General features: G+C 35.1%; 1 protein-coding gene across 2 annotated transcripts in view; it reads left to right on the top strand.

Moving 5' to 3' along the window:
• Positions 1 to 19,754, top strand: part of Rock1 (Rho associated coiled-coil containing protein kinase 1) — a 123,859-nt gene that overhangs the window by 78,597 nt on the left and 25,508 nt on the right. For both annotated transcript variants that reach the window (XM_020169080.2, XM_020169079.2), the window contains exons 17-22: positions 1,826 to 1,932; positions 3,119 to 3,269; positions 5,223 to 5,383; positions 7,084 to 7,268; positions 9,103 to 9,172; positions 12,128 to 12,222. In XM_020169080.2, coding sequence (XP_020024669.2) covers positions 1,826 to 1,932; positions 3,119 to 3,269; positions 5,223 to 5,383; positions 7,084 to 7,268; positions 9,103 to 9,172; positions 12,128 to 12,222 — 769 coding nt within the window. The remainder of the gene's footprint in view (positions 1 to 1,825; positions 1,933 to 3,118; positions 3,270 to 5,222; positions 5,384 to 7,083; positions 7,269 to 9,102; positions 9,173 to 12,127; positions 12,223 to 19,754) is intronic.

Below are 19,754 nucleotides of genomic sequence, written 5' to 3'. Positions count from 1 at the left end.
GCATTATCCTCTGTTATCTTTTAGAAACATTAGCATTTTAATTCATTTATATTATGATACCTGATATTTTGGTACTTTTTCCACTATGTTACTTAATTTTTTGTGTGTGGATAGCTTCCCTGCTTTCATGCATTACAGATAAGTAATAGTTTATTCCTAGCATCTTTTTAGATGGAGTAAATGAGAAAAATGTTTCTTTCATGTGGATACTAGGAATCTGTAAAGAATCAACTCCAGGGGCTGGGATCATGGCTCACGTGGTAAGACCCCCTCTGGTAGCAAGCATGAGACCCTGAGTTCAAATCCTAATACTGCCAAAAAAGAATCAACCCCTATGTTTTCATTGCCTTGTCTTAGGAATTAGTTTATAATAAGTTTCTACATGGAAAATTCAAAGCTTACTCTGAATTTACAATGTTTGTACAAGTTTTAAAAATCTATTTATTACAAATACAAGAGGAATGATTTTTTTACACAGAACTTCAACATTTAAACATCTTGGTACACTTACTTTGTCTCTTTCCATACACACATACTTTCTAATTTTGAAAGGAACTGGATGGCCTTTCTTTCTACTACATGAACACACTCTAGCACAGACATTATTTGATTATTTTGTGTATACAAAATAAAATTATTTCATCATTCTCTAGATTCTGGAACTGCTGTAGCAGACAAACATTATCAGGACAAAGAATTAATGTTTGTTTGTTTATTACAAAACTACTTTAGAAACATTAAAACACGGGAGGCAGGTAGAGTCCCTGAGACTAGGACAAGTATACAATTAAACTGTAGTTGAAATAGTATAGAATTTTTCCCGGTCCTTCAGAGTGCTTCATCCAGTTTCCATGTGAATCACAAATATGAAAATGTATTCTTTTAAGCTATATAATATAATTATTATTGATAAGAAAATAGCTACTAAGTATATGAGTTGCTGACATTGCAAAGTATGAGCCTCAGATAAGTTAAAACTAAGCCCATTTGTTTGTTTTGGCAGTACTGGAGTTTGAATTCAGAACCCTGTGCTTGCTAGGCAAATGCTCTACACTTGAGCCACACCTCCAGCCCTTTTTGCTTTAGGTTATTTTTCAGATAAGATCTTGTGCTTTTTTTCTCCAGGCTAGCCTTGGATCAGGATCCTCCAACTTAAGCCTCCCATATAGCTGGAATTACAGATGTGCACCACGCCCAACTTGTTTGTTGAGATGGGTTCTCACTAACTTTTTATTCAGGCTGGCCTCAAGCCACAACCTATTGATCTCCACCTCCTGAGTAGCTGGAATTACAGGTGTGAGCCACTGAGCCTGGTCCAAAAGGTCCTAAAAATGTGCTTTGTTAGAGCACTTGAATTCCTTAGAACTTAGTTTTTATAAAAATAGGTATGAGTTCATTAAGTTTAAGATTAATTTTACTAAATACTTTTCAATATCTGGTACATACCTTAATTAACTAAGAGGTGTCACTTTTAACATGGTAGAAATGAACATTCAGTAAAGACCTGGGTCTGATTTATAACCCATGTTCGGGCTTCATCTGTTGGCCACTTGTAAAATAATATGCATTTGATGATATCCAGTTAACATTGATATTTTTATTGATGTTTATTGTATATACTATCAAGAAAACTTTAATAAATTCTATCTGATCAGAAAATTTAATACAGTTTTAATCTCAATAATTCTGAACACAGGGCTTTTGTGTTTTTATTTTTAGTGTTGTGCTGGGTGGGGGCACATTGTGGCATTTACAAAAGTTCTTTCAATGTATCAAATATATCATGCTTGAATTCACCCCCCTCCACTTTTTGTGGTTATGATAGCTCGAATTACATCTTTACAAGAGGAAGTGAAGCATCTCAAGCATAATCTTGAAAGAGTGGAAGGAGAAAGAAAAGAAGCCCAAGACATGCTTAATCATTCAGAAAAGGTAGATGACTTAACGTGGTTTTCAGAGATTGTAAGGTGCTTTTGTAAATAGCACTCATTCTTGATGTTCATATAAGCATCTCTATGTTTGACTGGTTCATTAGTTTGTGGGATTGTCTTACTTAGACTTTTATTGTATTATCTTTGTTTGTATTTAAGAGCATTAAATGTTTAGTGTTAACAGATCATCACAAATTTCCTTGGTTTGATAATGAATTTTCATAAAGGTTTTTTTTTCAAGTTCATTTGTAAATAGTTAAGATTAAAGTACTAATCTTTATAAGGCCTGATGAAGAAGGAAAATAAGGATTAGAATATAGCGAGCGATGCATGCTTATTCCATTTTTGTTAATAAAACTAGCAAAATAGAAAAGACAATAAAATTTTCATGGACTCTGTTAATATAGCTTGCTAGGGAAAGATTTAATACATACTTTAAGTGCCTCCCTAAAATATTGTAGGTTGAATAGAACCTCAGAAAAAATAATTGGAAAAGCCACTACTTACCTTTTCTTTGGATATGTTCTGTTACAGAAGTTTTTTGGTGGGCCAAGCTGGTATAAATGTAGAAATAGGATAAAAGAAGGAAGTTTGGAAGTACACAAACAAAAGTGGAGTATATATTTACTTATTCTCCTTTACATTTCAGTGACTTGCCATGGGATAGTTCTTTTTTGTTTCGTTGTATTTTGTGATTTGAGACATGGCCCCTCTGTGTAGCTCAGGCTGACTTGAACTCTTGATCCTTCTCCCTCTACCCTCCTGAGTGTTGGGATTACAGGCATAAGTCATGCCAGTTTGGGGTTTTTTATTTTGTTTTGTTTTGTTTTTTGGTCAAAACAAGTAAATGTGGCTATAGATGCAAATGTAGATAAGTTTAATATTTTTAAAAAGTGGTAGCAAAAGTTTAAAAATAAACTGAAAGATTATCCATATTCGTTATCCTAGCAGTGAAATCATACTCAGTTAACCAGCAGCACTTGTTCTGCATCAGCCATTGTTAATTATTCAGATGGGAAGCAGGGAGGGTCAAAGAAAAGGTGGTATTTTGCTTTTTAGATATATGCTTTTATAATGATTTATCTCTTGTAGAGTATTAAAATAATTTATCTCTTGTAGAGTATTAAATGTAAGATTCAGTCATGTGTCTATTACACTATCACACAACTCTCATTCCAATTTTACAGGAAAAGAATAATTTAGAGATAGATTTAAACTACAAGCTTAAATCATTACAACAACGTTTAGAACAAGAGGTAAATGAACACAAAGTAACCAAAGCTCGTTTAACTGACAAACATCAATCTATTGAAGAAGCAAAGTCTGTTGCCATGTGTGGTAAGTGTCAGTTGTAATATTTTCTACAAGATTAATTTTAAATAATGCCTACAAAAATTTGTTTTTGAATAGAACTTTATTTTATAGTTAAATTGTAAATTATAACCTGGGGGGAAATGCTCTTTTTGGGGGAGCAAGGATATACCTACCTTCCTTTATTTTTAAATCTGTGGGTTTTTGTGTTTTGGTGGTATTCAGGTCCTTACACTCGCTAAGCAGGTGCTCTACCTCTTGAGCCACACACCCCCAGCCCTATTTTAGTTCTTTTTGGGATAAGATTTCTTGTTTTTGCCTGGGTCAACCTTAACCATAGTCCTCCTATTATGCTTCCCACATAGCTGGAATGACAGGCACGTACCATCGCTCCTAGCTGTTGGTTGAGAATGAGTCTCACTAACTTTTTGCCCAGAGAGCCTTGAACCATGATCCTCCTGAACTCTGCTACCAAGTATCTGGGTTTAGCCATATGCTATGTCCTTAAATCACACTTTTACTTTCTACTCCTTTACTCTACTTACCTTCTTTTTATGGCTGTAATCCCTAAAGGATTGGATGTTTAAGGCCAGTCTGAGGGAAATCCTGTCTCCAAAGGGGAAAAAAAATGTTAGCAGAATCTCTCTTTTCTTCTAATCTTTCAGTCCTTTCTTTGATTATCTTTTTGATTCATTTTGGACTTCATTGATAATTCATCTGATTTTTGCATTGTAGCCTCGGTTTTTCTATTTCTTTGCTTTTCCGCTTTATTATGCCTCTAGACAAAACCCTAATTCAGACCAACCAGCCACCTTGTCTGGATAATGCTTCGAAGAGAGAGAATAGGGATAAAAGAGAGATCAATTAGAAGACTGTAGGTTATATGCACTGTTGGTAATAGAGATGGAAAGAAGTGAAAATGAAGAGTTGTGATAGATTAGTTGGAAAGAAGAAAAAGGATTCAAAAAGACTTCATTTGAACAGCTGAATGAATGCTGTTTCATTTGATGAGATTGAGGTGAGTGGGGTAGGAGTAGTTTGAGGATGAGAGGGAAATAAAGGCCTCTATGTAGACATGTTTAAATTTGGAAGCTCAAGTTATAGCTTAGTTGATAGAGCACATTCCTAGCCTACATGAGGCTCTGGGTTAAGTCTCCATCACTGCCTCCATCCCTCCCCCCCTAAAAAAAGATGTTACCTTTGATAAGATTGTTAGATATCTAGGTGGAGAAATTAAATGTGCAATTGGTGTATAAGGCTACAGCTCAAAGGAAAACTATCAAATGTCAGAACATAAGTGAAGGTATTTGTGTTTGATTAAAGAGAAGGAAATTCAGAGGTGATGGTTTTACTGGTGCAGCTAAGTTTCTAAGTTTAAATCCTAGTGCAGCTTACTAGTTGTATCACAGCAGAGAAGTTAACTTCTCAGAACCTTACCATATCTCAAAAAAAGGCACTGCAATGTAAACCAGTAACTTCTGATAATAATTAAAGTAGTTGTTACATGGCTGCAGAATCTTGTTCGTGTGAGTTGTTCCTATTCTAGCCATAAGCTTCTTAAAACTTTTTTTGGAACAATGCAAAATTAATTAGTAACACAACCATATTTTTCTGCTTTTACCTGATGTTCCTCCATTTTTCTCCTTTATTCCTCTACCTCTTTCCAGCTGTATAGGACCTTTTGGTCTGAAATGATTCTGGATAATTTCTTTTGGTTTCCAGGGTCTAGATTTAGAAGTTTTACATTTTCTAGGTTATATTTTAGAAGGTATTACATTTTACAACTTCTCCTTTAGAGATTGTCAAATAATTCAAAATAATTCTCAACTCAAATAACATTAGAACTTCTATAATTAGTAGCTCTATTAGAACCCCAATACAAAAACAATAGAGACATTTAAAACCAGTTTACAGAGCAGGTAAAATTAACAGTATTAAGATACTCTTTAAATGTATGCTTGTAACTTTTTTCTGTTGCAGAGATGGAAAAAAAGCTGAAGGAAGAGAGAGAAGCTCGAGAGAAGGCTGAAAATAGAGTTGTTCAGATTGAGAAACAATGTTCCATGCTAGATGTTGATCTGAAACAATCTCAGCAGAAGCTAGAGCATTTGATTGAAAATAAAGAAAGGATAGAGGATGAAGTAAGAAAAATAACACTAATTTTGCTCATCATTTAAAAGAAAAACAATCATCAGTTGTGAATGAAGAGCCATTATTGATAATGTAAATACCATGGACTTGAATAAAATAACATACATACATGTTTGCTGCTATACGTTCATCCCAGTACTTAGAATTTTCATTTTAAATAGTTACTGAATACTCACTCCATAGGAACTGTTCCATTTTGCATCATGACAGTAGATACAACTGTATTGAAATGGCATAGTTCCTCCCCTGAAGAAACTGACCATCTGCTGAAAAACAAACTCTTTATACAGTATTCTATAACCCCAAAGACAAACATTGCTCTTAGATTTAAAAAAGAAAAATGTTAACAGTTTTAACTGGTTTAGATTGATAGAAAGTACAGAGTATACATTTATAAAGCTATTGATAAAGAGATAAAAGGAAATTATAACTTGGTGGTTCCTATTTGTATGTAGGAAAGCCTTCCCAAGACTTAACTTGGTTGAGGGAAAATTATCAGTAAAGATACTGTTAAAAGATTGAGTATTGAGTGGGTAAGAAGATCAGTGAGGGACTACAAGTAACTTGATCTAACTAGAGAAGAAAAAATATGTACAGTAGTCTTGGGGGTATTTGGGGACCAATATATTGATATTCTTTAAATTTTTCATAGAAGTTATAGGTGAAAACATTTTAAGAAAATCTGGTACTGACACATAGAATTGACTAAAAAGAAAAGGGATTAAGGATACATATTAGAGCTAGCAAACTGGAGGAATGTATGCTGAAAGTTTGAAAGATAATGAGTTATTTTAAAAACTTTTTTGACACCTCTTACTTACCTGGCTGTGTGCTAGGAGTTGGAATTACTGAAGTGAATGAGATGGGTGTAATCTTTACTTTTTTGGAAATTATAGCCCAGAGAGAAAGACAAATATTCAAATAGCAATCACAAGAGTGATATTTAGTTATTTAGCAAATAACTAAAAAGGTAGTTCAGAGCTAAGGAAGAAAAGTTTTGCTTAGAGGGTGTGACATTTAAGTTGAGAACGGAAGAAAGTTTACTCATTAAGTTTGATATTCTGTAGCCTCCAGAAAAGAAAGAAGACTGAAGGCACAGCATGTCTAAGAACTAAGGTGAAGGAGTTTGTTGCATTTGAGGATCTGGATAATATGATTATATCATATATAATAGCCAAAGATAGTACTAGAGAAGCAGACAGAGCAGATCATAAAAGCATTGTAAACTATTCTAAGAAATTTAAGTTCATTGCTCCCAACAACTAGTAAGTACTTAGTAAATATTTGTTAAATTGAAGTAAGTATTCGATTTGTTTTATAAGCTTTGAAAGGATGTAGAGTAGATAGAACACAAACATTTATATTAAACAGGTAAGTTTAAATTCTCTTTGGAATGTCCCTCCAAAAGTGCCTTTTATAATTGCTTCATTTTCCAAATTTTCCGTGCTGGTTAGAGTAGAAAAAAACCATATTTTTTTTTTCCTAGAAGATCTGTCTGAAATTTGGATATTAATTTGGCTTAATAGTAAATCTTTGATAATAAACACAAAGAACAATGGAGACTTCTTAAAATACTAGTATTCTTTATTAGTATAAGGAATGATAATGTCTTGAGGTTTGATTAGTATTCTTTCAAATGCCTCAGAAATTATTAAACAGATTTAAGATAACCAATTTTTCTCATTCATAGGTGAAGAATCTAACCCTGCAGCTGGAGCAGGAGTCAAATAAGCGACTGTTGTTACAAAATGAATTAAAGACTCAAGCATTTGAGGCAGACAACTTAAAAGGTTTAGAAAAGCAGATGAAACAGGAAATAAATACTTTATTGGAAGCAAAGAGATTATTAGAATTTGAGTTAGGTCAGCTTACAAAGTAAGTCTTGAAAATATTGTGATTTCTTTTTTGTGTTCAGTATTGTCTTATGTGCTTGATATTTTGTGTGTTCATGTTATGTGCTAAGAGTTTGTGAATGGAAAACAAAAAAAATCATTTATAAAAGAGTTTGCTTGCAAAGAAGATTTACAAGGGAGTTCTGACTTTGGAAGGACAGGCTCACTAATATTAAAAATACAGGTATTTAAAGGAAAAAAATGGACTAGGCTGCTAGCTTTAAGTAAGGCTGTTTATGATGGAAAAAGCACAGTTTTCTCAAGTTTCTCATATCCATAAAAATCACATTTCTTCAAACTAGAATTATAAAAGTCAAGGATAAATTTGTTTTTATTAAAGCTGCTCTACAGGAATTCCTGTTCAAGGTTTCATTATTTTGGAGACTAGAATTAGACCTGGTGAGTCTTTGGAGACTTTTTTGTTCCTTTGGATGCCTCTGGCCCTTCTTTGGTTAATCTCAGAGTGCAAAGTCTATTTGTTCCTTTTCTATTACTCTTGAGATGTTGTGGTATGCCTGCTTACTTGAAATGGAGGCAAAGCAAAGTGTCATATTGCTTCTGTAATTTAGAAAGGCATACTTCAAAAATAAATATGAAAGATGGGTATACCTTACACCAAGTTAAGCATTTTTTATATCCTCCAAATTTATTTTAAATAACATCTTCACTTGCCAATTTCCTTTGTAGTGCAGTGTTTCTTGGATAAATTGTTAGTTTTGTTTAAGTTGTATTTAATTGATAAAAATTATTTTCCCCTGTTAGAGCCAACAATTAATGTGTACTGTATTTTTCTTCTCTCCAAGTAACTGTCACTTGGCATTTACTGGACAGTTAAAAGGTACTTTGTAGTTGTGTATGGTGGTACACGCCCATAATCCCAGCATTCAGGAAGTAGAGGCAGGAAGATTAGGGGTTTGAGGCCACCTTGGGCTACCAAACAAGTTCAAGGCCAGCCTGACCTATATAGCAAGACTCCATCTCAAAAAAAAGTACTTTCTGTCAATCTATACAGCTTGCTACTTGCTGAAAATGACAAAGGTAAAACCTGGCAGCCACAGATGAAATTTATAAAAATCTGTGTCTTTGAGTTGCATTGTGTTGCTATTTGAATCTGTTTTTCTCGTTATGAGGAGTGCTTATGTTTGCATTATATACATATTTTTGTCTCTGTGTGTTTCTCCTTCTTTGTCTATTTATAGATCTTAATCAAGAGCTTCATATTCCTTATTTAATTACTCCTTTCCACACCTCCTTCTTGTAAGGAAATAATATATAACACTGAATTGTAAGGCTGAGCTTGGTGGTAGTACAGCACCTGTAATCTTAGCACTTCTGGAAACAGGCAGAAGGACTCTGAGTTTCCAAAACAACCTGCACTGCATAGTAAGATACTCTCTCAAAAAAAGAAAAGTAAATTATTAAATAGTTCATGACCTCTGTTTTTAGTTGTTTATTTGCTATACAAATCATTTAAAATGTATCTCTGTGAATTCCTTTTTCCTATAAAAATTTACCCAAAAAAGTATTTCAATTTAATTTTTGTAGTTTGGATAGATCCACAATTAATGTTCTCCTGAAAGTGACCTTCCTTAGGAATGGGCTCTCTTTATTTTGCATGGTATCATTTTATATGGAGCAGGTTGAAACCAGTGTGGCCTGACCAAATTAAAGTAATACTGTATAATGAAGTATATTTTAAAAAACAAAAGATGTATTTTAGTGAGTCTTTTTTATTTTAGCAACTTTGATGAACTAAGAATAATATAAAGTGTAGTACAAATAGGAGTATTTGTTTACTGTTTTCCTTTTATATAAAGACAGTATAGAGGAAATGAAGGACAGATGCGGGAGCTACAAGATCAACTTGAAGCTGAGCAGTATTTCTCAGTAAGTGAGAATCATTTTTAATATATATGTTTTAAAACAAGATACTTAGATCTTTTCTGCAAACTATGATTTTTTTTTTCGAATGATGCTCATGTGTACATTTCATATCTAAATCTGAGTTCATGGTCTGTTTAAGTTGTGAAGAAATAACCATATTTGTGCAGACATTTCCAGATTTGCCATCAGCTTAGAGCTATAAATAAGACTTTGTTGCTAGGCAGGGTGTTGTATGCCTGAAATCCCATTGGTAGAGTTGAGGGTGGGGAAGACTGGAGGCAGTAAGATAATGAGTTCCAGGCCAGCATAGGCTATATAGTGAGATCCTGCCTCAAAAAAAAAAAAAAAAAATGTCTGTTTGCCTGTCATCAAGCTCAGATGGCTTGAAGCATTAATTTTCATATATGGCTCATGAGTGGCCTTTGAGGACTGGAAGGGTGGCTCAAGTGGTAGTGTCTATCTAGCAAGTGTGAGGCCCTGGGTTCAAATCCCACTGCTGTCATAGATAGATAGATAGATAGAAGGATAGATAGATAAATAGATAGATAGAAGGATAGATAGATAAATAGATAGATAGATAAAGTGGCCTTTAGGTATAACTAATGATTAAAATTTCTTCCTGTTTTATCTCTGTACTGTATATGAATTTGCCTTTTTCTCCATAGGTATCATTCTAACTTAATTTACTACAGACCAAGTTATTTTTCACTACTATTAATGAATATTTATAGCTAATACTTTGAGGCCTTGTTGAATTCTGGGAATTAGGAGATGGGGTTTTTTTTATGCCAAAGTGTGTTCTGCTGTTTCATTTCAAGTACTCTGAACCACCTATCCTGCAAGCCTTAACCAGTGCAATTAAATGTATGAAGTTCAGATTATATTGATCAATGTGCCCTAAAGAGAAACCAGATGTGATCAATACTAAAAGTAATGATTTCTGAAGTAAAAAAATATGAACACAGTTAGAGCAGTTTTCACATAACTTAAAGCTTCTTGATATGTTGATGCCATATTGTTTATCTTCTGATAAACATGGTGACTTTCTATTTTTTAATGTCTTTTTCTTGGTTTATTAGACCATCACTGGAATGCTTTAAAAATTTTTTTTAAAATGGCATTGTTGAAAAATCTTTCTCTGAGTGTAGATTAGTTAACCTTAATTATTCAGGGTGTATGTTACCAACTCTTGTGATGTGGTCAGTAGAGCCCTGTATGTACTTCCACAGAATGTACATGCAGGCTTTTGGATGGATGTCAGATAGCACATGGTAATTCCTAGGGATTCTTGATTTTGCCTATATGAAATAATACAAAGCTTGACTCTGTGTCTTAGTTCCAGTTTATTCCATTGCTTGTGAGAATTCTATTAGGTATCATACATGTGGAGAAGGTGTTCTGAACCAAATTGAAAGTTTATTTTTAATCTGGTTTTTTGAATCATTAATCTGGTTCTTTGAATCTGATTATTTTTCTTTTTATCCTTTCATTGATTATTCACAATGTCATTGTTTGAAGTCAGAGAGAAGAAATGAGAATCTAAATCCTTAAGGCAAAACGGATTATTTGATTTTAGAAATTATAAACACTTAAACTAGACTGAGTCCTCACTTTTCCCTTATGCATTCCCATAGAATTTTTTCCTTTGAAAAGTGCTATTTCTTGGATGAACAATTGAGCTTAGAGTATAAAAGTAGTTCTCCAAAGCTACTTTCTGGTCCTTACATTTCTTTTTCCTTCTCCTTATATTTCAAACTAAAAAGAGAACTTTAAAGCAAAAGAGAAAAAAAAAGAAAAAGAGAAACAAAAGAGAAAAAAATTTCAGAGCTGAAATTTTTGCTGTATCTCCAGCACCTAACACAATATGGGTCTGATCTATTATTTGTTAATGGAACTGGCAAAAACCTAACAAATTTTGTACAAATCCATTTTCTGTAATAAGAATATATTATTCTTATGTTACCTCTCTCACAACCACCCTTCCCATCTCAAAAGAGAAATGACTTTTCTAACATTATTCCATTCAAAAACCAATCTTGCCAGTTGCCTGTAATACTAGCTACTTGAGAGGCTGAGATTGGGAGGATTGAGATTTGAGGTTGGCCCAAGCAAATACTTTATAAGACCCTATTGAAAATACCCAACACAAAAAAGGGCTGGCGCAGTGGCTCAAGTGGTAGAGCACATCTAGGGAGTGTGAGACCCTAAGTTCAAACCTAGTACCACCACAAAAAAAAAAAAAATCTAACTTTCAAATGTGCAATACTTGCTAGGTTTCTTGGTAATGTTTTCCCAAATAAATAAAATTTGTAATATACTTTATTAAGTTATAATTTCTATATAATAAATTGTACCCCACTAAAGCATAAGGTCAATGAGTTTTGGCAAATGTGTCTACTCATTTGACTACTACCACAGTCAACATGTACATTTTCTTCACCAAAAAAATTCCGTAGTGTCCTCTTTGCAATCCGTCTTCCCCATCCACCTCTATCTCCCACAACAGCTGTTTGCTTTCTGTCACTACTGATTATTTTCACCTATTCTAGAATTTCATCTGTGTGGAATCAAACAATATGTACTCTAGCACCTGATTTCTTTCACTTAGCATTATATTTTTTAGATTTGGCATGTTGGATGTATGTTGGCAGTTTCTTTCTTTTTATTGCTTAGTAGTATAAATTGCACCACAGTTTTTTTATCCAGTGTTCATAGGATATCTAAATTGCTTCCAGTTTGGAGCTGCTAATGAATAATGCTATAATGAAACTTCATGTATATGACTGTGTGTAGACATAAGTATCTGCATTTGTCATGGATAAATACTTAATAGTGAAATTGTTGGACCATATGTTATTTAAGAAACTTGAACTGTTTCTGACTCACCATAAACACTTATTTCTTTTTTTTTTTTTTTGCTGCGTGTAAAACACTTATTTCTTATCGCTCCTTTTGCAGACACTTTATAAAACCCAGGTAAAGGAACTTAAAGAAGAAATTGAAGAAAAAAACAGAGAAAATTTAAAGAAGATACAGGAGCTACAAAATGAAAAGTATGTTCATTTTGCTTCATAATAAGAGTCAGTACTACAGGGAGCCATTCTTAAATTTAAGTTTAAAGATAGTAAGCAGGTGTGCCATTATTTTGATGGGAATACATTTTATGAACAAGTATACATTCAGAACAAGTCAGACTAGACTGAAACTTACTTTTAAGACAAAGAAACAGTATAACAAACTCACATTATAGCAGTTGCACAGAGATTTACTCAACTTTGCCAATAAATTTTTTTCAAGGATCCCTCAGTCTTCATGTTTATTTATATAGATACAATCAATTCTGTATTCACAAGTCATTTGAAATTAGTTAAAGGTATTTAAGGTCTTCCTCTTAGTATTATGCATATTAATTTCCATTACATGTATGCTTAGTGTCTTAGAAGAAAACCTGAGCTGGAGCTGGAGCTCATTGGTACAGCACTTGATTAGAATGTACAAGACCCAGGGTAGGATCCCTAGCACTGCTAGATAGAAAGACAAACTTTAGAAAGCTATTTGAGGGGCTCTCATAGCTACATGTGTCAGAACGCACACTGAAACTAGTTTTCTGAGATTGTTATATTCTCTTTCATTTAACCTCCTTTAAAAGAATTTTAAGTTTTTTAATTATTTATTGTTAGAGCAAATACAGAAAACAGCAAAACCGTTTTTTAACTTATGTGGCAAATATAACTATCCCACACAAGGGAAGCAGAACCTTCTATTCACTTATTAGTTATGCTGTCTTTCTTCTCTGTATAAGAGTAACCACTATCCTAACACTTGTTGAAGAAAGTGGGTCTTTGTCCTGCAGAGTTTTCCTGAGTTGTAATTTTACTGATTCCATTTCCATAGTTAGTTGAACATTGCCTCTTTTCTTAGTGTTTCCTGCGAATCACAATTTAAGTCTAGAGCTGTTTTGTTCAGTATGGTATCTATTAATCACAATTTAAGTCTAGAGCTGTTTTGTTCAGTATGGTATCTATTAGCCACATGTAGTCATTTAAATTTAAACTCATTCACATAAAGTTAAAACCTGAGTTCCTCAGAACAAGCTACATTTCAGGTACTCAATAGTCACTCGTAGCTAATGTCTGTCATATTAGTACATATAATAGAACATTTCTGTTTTGTTAAAGAGTTTTATTGGATATCCCTGATCTGGAGGATTAATCAAAGTCAAGTCATTTTTTAGAAGGGAGATGATTACTTCATATATAACCTTGCAATGTCTGGTTGCCTCTTTGTGTTGACTTGGGTTAGACTTTTTAAATATCATAATACCATGATTGAATATCATAATACCTTGATACTATTTGCATTTCTTTTAAGTTGCCTTAATCAAGTCAAGTTGATTAAAATATTCAAGGTACAAAATTGACAGTGGTTGGTACTAAGCTGTATATTATCAAAAATTTGAACACCATAGTAGGTTTCAACATACTGATTTGGTAGATAATTTACTTTTTAGGGGGGCAGTATTGGGATTTGAACTCAGGGCCTCGCACTTACTAGACAGGTACTCTACCACTTGAGTTACTCAAGTGGTAGAGGAAGCCGGGAGGAGGAGGACAATAAATATTGACTGTTTAAGTAGAAATTATGAGCTAAGACTTGGCAAGACCAAGTGTATTAGAAAACTAAGTCTGACTAAAGAGAAGAGATTATAGTGGGGCAAAGCTAGGTAGATAACAACAACTGGAATAATATTAAATTATAGTGGAAGTTGGCAATAAAGGAGGGGCAAGGACATAGGAAAAAATAGGATTTGGAGGTTTGGAGGTGGGGAACTAAAGGTTAGGAAAATTTTCAAGCTGACTCAAGTTTGTAAGCTAGGGCCACTAGGTTGATAGTAGTACCACATCCTAAGTTAAAGGAATGCCAGGTTTGTGAGATGAGGGGAGAAGAGATTACTTCAATTTCAGACCTATTGACTTTGAGCTGTTATGGCATGTCCAAAGAGAATTGGATACCAGGACAGCTGAATTTACTGCTTTAGAATGGACTTGAGGCTAATTTGACATTCATTGTATAGCAAGCCAATAAAATAAGTGAGAATCATTAAGGAGATTCTGTATCTCAGAGATTATAAACTCAACTCATAAGTCTGTGAGGCTGTATGTATAACTGGGTTGGAAGAAAAACTGAAGAGATCATTGCCTCAGCTGCACCTGGTTCTCTACCTGGCCCCAGATTTCAAGGTCTTCTGTTTAAAGAAAAGCTAGGAATCTGGATTTTTTTATTAAAATGTTGATCCAAAACTATTGTAATTATGTGAGGGGAGTGGTGTGTGTGTGTGCTTGGAAGAAAGTGGAGGAACATTTTTACTTTTATGGACTCATTTCATCCTTCCAGGCAGTAACTTGTAACCCCTAATGTAGGATCATAAGACACAAGGGCTAAGAAAGAACTACTTGCTCCTGTATTTTCAAGGAATGAGCAGAGGTAGAGAAAGTAATAAGTCACCAATAATACATGAAAAAGTTAAGAGTATGGTATAAAAGCTAAAGGAGTTGAATGTTTCAAGAAAGAGAAAGCAATTAAAAGTGCCAGTTATTAAATAGTTTCTGCTGGGTATTGAGAGGGTGGGGGGGAGGGGGAGAGGGTGGAGTGGGTGGTAAGGGAGGGGGTGGGGGCGTGGGGGAGAAATGACCCAAGCCTTGTATGCACATATGAATAATAAAACAATAAAAAAAAGAAGAATTAACTTAGAAGGTAACACACATGCACAGGAAGTCAATGCAAGTGAACTCCCTGTATAGTTATCCTTATCTCAACCAGCAAAAACCCTTGTTCCTTCCTATTATTGCTTATACTCTCTCTTCAACAAAATTAGAGATAAGGGCAAAATAGTTTCTGCTGGGTAGCGAGGGGGTAGGGGGCAAGAGGGAGGGGGGTAAGGGAGGGGGTGGGGGAAGGGGGAGAAATGACCCAAACATTGTATGCACATTTGAATAAAATAAAAATTTTTAAAAAATGCAAACCAAAAAAAAAAAAGTGCCAGTTATTCAGAAAGGTCAAGAAAAAAGAGTCTATTATATTTATCCTTAAGGTTGTTGATTATCTTGGTGAGAACAATTCCTAAGTAGTGATGAAAACAGACACTAAAGTCAATTGAGGCATGAATGGGAAAGGTAATAGAAGTAGAATAGTGCACACAATAGCCACATTTACCTTCTTGCTGCCTCAGAGCCTTTAGACTTGATCTTCCCTCTGCTGGAACATTTTCCTCCAAATAACCACGTGACTTCATCCTCTCAACCTTAACCCTCTTCAGTCTAGGTCTAAATATCATCTTAGAGAGACCTTCCCTGAACACACTTTTTTAAATTGCACACATTCCCACCAAAGTCCATTTCCTTGCTGTTCAATTCATAGGCCATTCCTGTTTTATTTTTCTCTATAGCACTTGTCTTTTCCTGATGTGTTACAGATTTTGTTTACTTTCCTCACTGTTTTTCTTTTCAGTAGAACTTAAGCTATATAACTATAGAATTTTCAGATATATTTTCTTAGCTCTAATTGATTTGTATATGACTAACACCTAGAATTGTACCTGTAACATTGTGATACCTAGTAAATATTTGTTAAATTAAAAAATTGGAGACTGCTATTAAGGAAAGGAGATACAGCAATAGCTGGAGGAAAATGAAACGAAGCACTTTTTTTCTTAAAAATAGCATTAACTAACATGACTATATTGAAATGGGGTATGGGAAGGAAATCAGAATGGGGAAAATTGCACATCTATTCATTCACTGGAATAAAAAATAGTGCTTTTGTTGTTGTTTTTGTACTGGAGTTTGAACTCAGGGTCTACTCCTTGAGCCACTCTGCCAGCTCTTTTGTTGTGGAGGGTTTTTTTGAGATAGGGTCTCATTGAACTATTAGCCTATTCTAACTTTGGACTGTGACCCTCTTGATCTCTGCCTCCAGAGTAGCTAGGGTTATAGGCTTGAGCCATCAGTGCCCAGCTAATAAATAGTATTTCTGAGCTCTTTCTATGGGCCAGAGAATTTTTCCAGGCATTTAGAATATAGCAGTGAACAAGAACAAATCTACTGCTTTTAATCTTATAATCCAAAAGGATGTGGAATTATTAATAATTTGAGTTCTTTGAGGAGATGAGGCTATGAAGAGAAGAATAACCTTAAATATTGATAAAGATGACTGGGTGTGGTGGCTCAAATCGATAATCACTGTTACTGGGGAAGGAGAGATCAAGAACATCATAGTTGACTGGGCAGCTCAACACAAGAAAGGGTTGCAGAGAGGTTCAAGTGATAGAGCACCTGCCTAGCAAGCATGAGGCCCTGAGTTCAAAGCCCAGAGGATTGTGGTTGGAGGTGAGACCCCATCTCAACCCCTAAGGTGGGAAGCACCTGTCATCCCAGCTACTCCCAATGCATAAATAGGAGAATCACGGTCTAGACCAGCCTAGGAAAAAACACAAGAGACTTTCAAAACAAAACTAAAGCGAAAGGACTTGGGGTGGCTCAAGTGCAAGGCCCTGAGTACTTCCATTACCCTAGTAGCTCCCCAAAAATACATGCATGTGTGTGTATAAATACACACACACACACACACATATTATGAAGACAAGTCTTTCACCATGAACAGTTGTAAAGGAAGTCCGTATGAGCATAGATGCAGATAATTTTACCCTAAGCAATTTCATTCTTCTTTATATTTTCTTGCACAATTTCATAACCAAAGATAGAAATATATTCTGGGATATGAAGGGTTTCTAGAATTTTAAAGTATAACCTAAATAACTTTTGTTTTTGAGTCAGGGTCTTGCTGCGTAGCCCAAGCTGGCCTTAAATTCACAATTCTCCTTGAGCCTCTGGAGTGCAGGAATTAACAGGCATGCAACACCATACCCAGTTAGATGCTTCTATCTGAACTTGGTACAAAGCAAAAACTCCAGATGAGCACATGACGTGTACCTGAAAACCCTGTGTTAAAATATCATTCATACATATAACATTGGCAGTATTTCTTATCTTTTTCTTTTTTTATATATTCTTATTTCTCTATTATTTTCCTGTGGTTGCGTAATTAGGTGGCTTAAAACAACAGGAATTTATTCTTTTATATTTCTGGAGTCTGAAATGTAGGTGTTGGCAGGGCCATGTTGTCTCTGAAGCCTCAAGGGAAGAATCCTTTGCCTCTTTCTAGCTTCTGGTGGCAACCCTGGGCCTTCCATGATCTCTCCCTGCATCACTCCAATCCCTTCCTCCATTCATTATGTGGCCTTCTTCAGTGTCCCCTAGGTTTTCCTAATGTACTAACTCTTCTCCTGTTCTGTAACTACTATATACTCAACTAATAACATTTCCTAGAAATGAGAAGAGAACATCCATTCTTTCCCACTACCATAACTGTTAACATATCTGCATCTGTAACGGCAAACCCTGTCTTCTTTCTGATGATGTAAATGGACAAGATGTACTCTTACCTGATGCCAGTCCTTTTCTCTAAGAATATGACTCTGAACCTGATGTGCATGCCTATAATCCCAGCACTCAGGAGGTGGAGGCAGGAGTTTGAGGCCAGCCTGGGCTCCATAGCAAGACCTTGTCTTTAAGCCAATAGGAAAAGGGGACCAGGAACTAGAAAAAAGGTTAGATCAAGAAGAATTAGCCTAGAAGGTAACACACACGCACAGGAAATTAATGTGAGTCAACTCTCTGTATAGCTATCCTTATCTCAACTAGCAAAAACCCTGTTCCTTCCTATTACTGCTTATACTCTCTCTACAACAAAATTAGAGATAAGGGCAAAATAGTTTCTGCTGGGTATTGGGGGGATAGGGGGGAGAGGGAGGGGGTGGAGTGGGTGGTAAGGGAGGGGGTTGGGGGCAGGGGGAAGAAATGACCCAAGCCTTATATGCACATATGAATAATAAAACAATTAAAAAATAATAATTTAAAAATAAATAAAAAAGAAAGTATATAACTCCAATAGTTCTCTCATCTTTCCTACATAAATTTTTTCCTCAGTCATTCCATTGTCATATAAACATGCATTTAAATATCTTCTTTAAAAAAAAACAACTTAATTGCACATTTCCAACTGCCATCCTTTTTTCCTGCTTCCTTTCATAGCAAACAACTTAAAAACCTGACATACCAGCTGTCTTCAGTTCTTTTTCCCATTCTCTTTTGAACTCACTTCAGTCAGATTTCTGCATTGATCTCTCTAATAGAACAACCCTTCTGAAGTCATCGTTGTTTCCCTACTAGCTAAAGACAATAGTAAGATCTCAGTCCTTACCTTACTTAACAGCAACTTTTGACATAGTTGATTACTGTCTTGACAAAACCTTCCCTCGTTTTCTGCAACATTATACACTATTTTCTTCTTACTAAACTGGCTACTCTTAACCTCCTCTGCTTTTTTGGCCCTTCTCATTTCTGAGACCTGTATAGAGTTTTGAGGACCCAAGGGATCACTCCCTGCTGTTCTCATCCAGCCTCTTGGCTTTAAGTAGCATTAGGGTTCAGGTACATTGTCCTCTGAATTCCAAACTTGTATTTCCAGCTATCCATTTAACATCTCTCTTGAGTGTTTAATAAGTATCCTGTACTTAATGTGTCCAGAGAACTTCCTGATTCACTCACCTTGTCAACTTGCTCTTCCTTGTCTTCCTCATTTCTGTAGTTACCAGTTCAGTTTTTCCCAGTTGTAAAAAATAAAAAATTTAGAAACATATTAGATTCTTCTTTTTCCCTATACTCTGCATGCCATCCATTAACAAATTTTTCCAGTCGAAACTAAAAATGATGTAGAGAATCTGATCAGTTCTCACCACTTCTCACCATTTACCAACTGCTGTCATCCCCAGTCTTGATTATTTCAGTAGCCTCTTCATTAATATCTCTGTTTCTGCTATTGTCCCCCAAACTGTCTGATCTTAATACAGCAGCCTAATGATCTTTTTAAAACATCAAAGTGCAGAATAAAAACCAAAGTCCCTGTATTATCTTGGGAAGGCTTACAATGTCTGTTCTCTCATAACTTCCCCCCCCCCCACCCCATCTCTCACAGTTCTCATCAGCTTCTTTCAGGCCACCTTAGTGCATTTTTTATTTGGCATCACCTCTGCATAAAATACTGTATTCCTAGAGAACCTAACCTACACTGAGCATTCCCTCACTTCCTTCATATCTCCTCCTCAATGTCGTCTCAGCACAGAGGCCTCCTTGATCTCCAACTATAATAAAACTGTGCTCACATTCTCAACTTTTTGCACCTTTCATCTTTTCTTTTCTTTTTTTTTTCATTTTTCTTTTATTATTCATATGTGCATACAAGGCTTGGTTCATTTCTCCCCCCTGCCCCCGCCGCCTCCCGCTCCCCCCCCCCCAATACCCAGCAGAAACTATTTTGCCCTTATCTCTAATTTTGTTGTAGAGAGAGTATAAGCAATAATAGGAAGGAACAAGGGGTTTTGCTGGTTGAGATAAGGATAGCTATACAGGGCATTGACTCACATTGATTTCCTGTGCGTGGGTGTTACCTTCTAGGTTAATTCTTTTTG

This window comes from Castor canadensis, chromosome 4 (assembly GCF_047511655.1).
Source record: "Castor canadensis chromosome 4, mCasCan1.hap1v2, whole genome shotgun sequence".
NCBI lineage: Eukaryota > Metazoa > Chordata > Mammalia > Rodentia > Castoridae > Castor > Castor canadensis.
The sequence above is the reverse complement of the archived record's forward strand: the minus strand, read 5'-3'. Positions and strand labels throughout refer to the sequence as shown.